We start from the raw sequence: 1,908 nt of genomic DNA on the forward strand, positions 1-1,908 counted from the left end.
TCCTCCACTAGGGGGCAGAATGAGGACACTGGAACTTGACGTCCCTTACAGGCTCAGATCACCCCCAAACTCCACCCATGCAACAGGGACTTAGGGGTGATCCCAGAGAGACAGGCACGGTCCCTGCCTCCCAGAATGTAGCATTCTGGGGCACACCTGTGCTGGGCCCCCAGAATTCCCAGCTTGGTGTCAGAAACAAGGTCAAGTGGCTCCCTTTGACTGAGCCTGCCTCTCCTGTCAGGGAGGGGTTGAACCTGGAAAGCGCACACACACTGTCTCCATGCAGGGTTTGCTGTTTTCCGGGAAGATCCCAGGGCATCCGCCCTGCTTACACGGGAGCTCTTGTGAAATTGTTGGAGAACAGCCACCAACTGGGTCTGCTGTGCATCCAGAAATATGAATGGAAGCAGAATAGATGGGTTTCCACGTGTAATTTGCACATCATCCCTAACATATCTAGGGAGAGCTCACTGTGCCCTGCTCGCCCTGAAGTAGGCTTTACCTCACCCTCCCAGCCAGGAGAGGGATCTGAAGGAGGCAATAGGTGTCTCTTCTCTCCTCACTAGAGCCTGGGCCCCCATGTTTAGACCTGCTCTGTTCAGTCAACCTGAGGATGGTCCTGTAGAGCTGAGAGCTAGGCCAAGGCTCTGGGCAGAGGCGCTGGGCAGGTTCAGTCTAGACATGCAGGACTAGCCCCAATTCCTGTGTCCAGGAATGCTCTGCTCACTGTGGCCCATGGTCCAGACAGAGCTGGGCTCCAGGCACGAATGTTTGGCTCAGAGTGGGCACTGTTGCTGTAGGTCAGGGCAGTTCTAACAGACAGACTAAGCTGGGGCAAAGCCCAAGAAAGATGGCTCTTCTATCCAGGCCTAGACCTATGCTCTCCCTCTTTCAGGCACTGGTCACCTAGTTATAACCTTTTTGCTCTCAGGGACAAATCTTGTGTGCAAGCCGTGTGACCAGGCTAGACTAGATGCCACAGACAGGCTTTCCTACTTTAGGGTCTTTGACTGGCCTCTCCCAGGACGTCATCATCAAAAGCACCCATGGGACTGCTTGACCGTGTTCCTGAGCTCCCAGCAGAGGAGGGCGCCGCCTTCCCTGCACTCCTTGCCCCACTCTCAGGAACCTCATCACCGCCCTATCTACTCTATCAGGCTGGGATGCCTCTAAGGGAAGACCCTGTACTGCCAGCCCTGCACGGCTCAGTGCAGCTTTACACAGCGGCCGCTATGCATGCAATGAGAACGTCAGCACCACACAGTATGCTGGGTCATGCATTTGGAGACCTGGCTGCCAGGCTTTGGCCCCTCCAGCTGCATGACCCTCATCTTTGCCCTCGGTGGTCACCACCCTCATCGATCAGATCTGAAGGTGGTGGGATGAGATCTCGGGGGTTCATCCTAGCTACCAGGCAGACGTCATAGCTGTCATGCATGAGGACGTTGATGGCGACAACGTTCCACTGGTTCTCCCAAGGGTCCAGCTCCAAAATTTCTTTGGAGATAACCTCATGGCGATCTGAAAGACAGCAATAGAGGAAGATAAACAAATAACAAACAAACAAAAAACACTTGGTATGTTAATCTCAGAGGCTGTCACCACTCTGACTGCATCCTCTTCGAGGGCCAAGGGTTAATCAACAAACCACTGAATAAGGTACTTTAGGACAGTGGAAGTATGTGTCCTGATATTTAAGAATTTAAAGAAGACTATCATGCAGCTCACATTAAAACATTGTCTCAGACCGGGCGGCGGGACGCGGCCGGAGGACGCCTATCACGGCCAGCGGGGACCGGCTGGGACCGGCTGGGACCGGAGCGACTGCAGAGGACACAGGCTGCTGGCGGTGGGAACCATCCCAGCAGCAGAAGCAGGCTGCAGGGACAGCGCGCAACACCGAGATCA

The 1,908-nt window shown here is 54.6% G+C and overlaps 1 protein-coding gene across 1 annotated transcript in view; it reads right to left on the bottom strand.

Annotated features, from left to right (window-relative positions):
• Positions 1–1,327: 1,327 nt before the first annotated feature.
• Positions 1,328–1,908, bottom strand: part of Kbtbd12 (kelch repeat and BTB domain containing 12) — an 80,667-nt gene continuing 80,086 nt past the window's right edge. Inside the window, exon 6 of the mRNA XM_005364848.2 lies at positions 1,328–1,521. Coding sequence (XP_005364905.1) covers positions 1,328–1,521 — 194 coding nt within the window. The remainder of the gene's footprint in view (positions 1,522–1,908) is intronic.

The sequence above is a fragment of the Microtus ochrogaster genome, unplaced genomic scaffold (genome assembly GCF_000317375.1).
Source record: "Microtus ochrogaster isolate Prairie Vole_2 unplaced genomic scaffold, MicOch1.0 UNK1, whole genome shotgun sequence".
NCBI lineage: Eukaryota > Metazoa > Chordata > Mammalia > Rodentia > Cricetidae > Microtus > Microtus ochrogaster.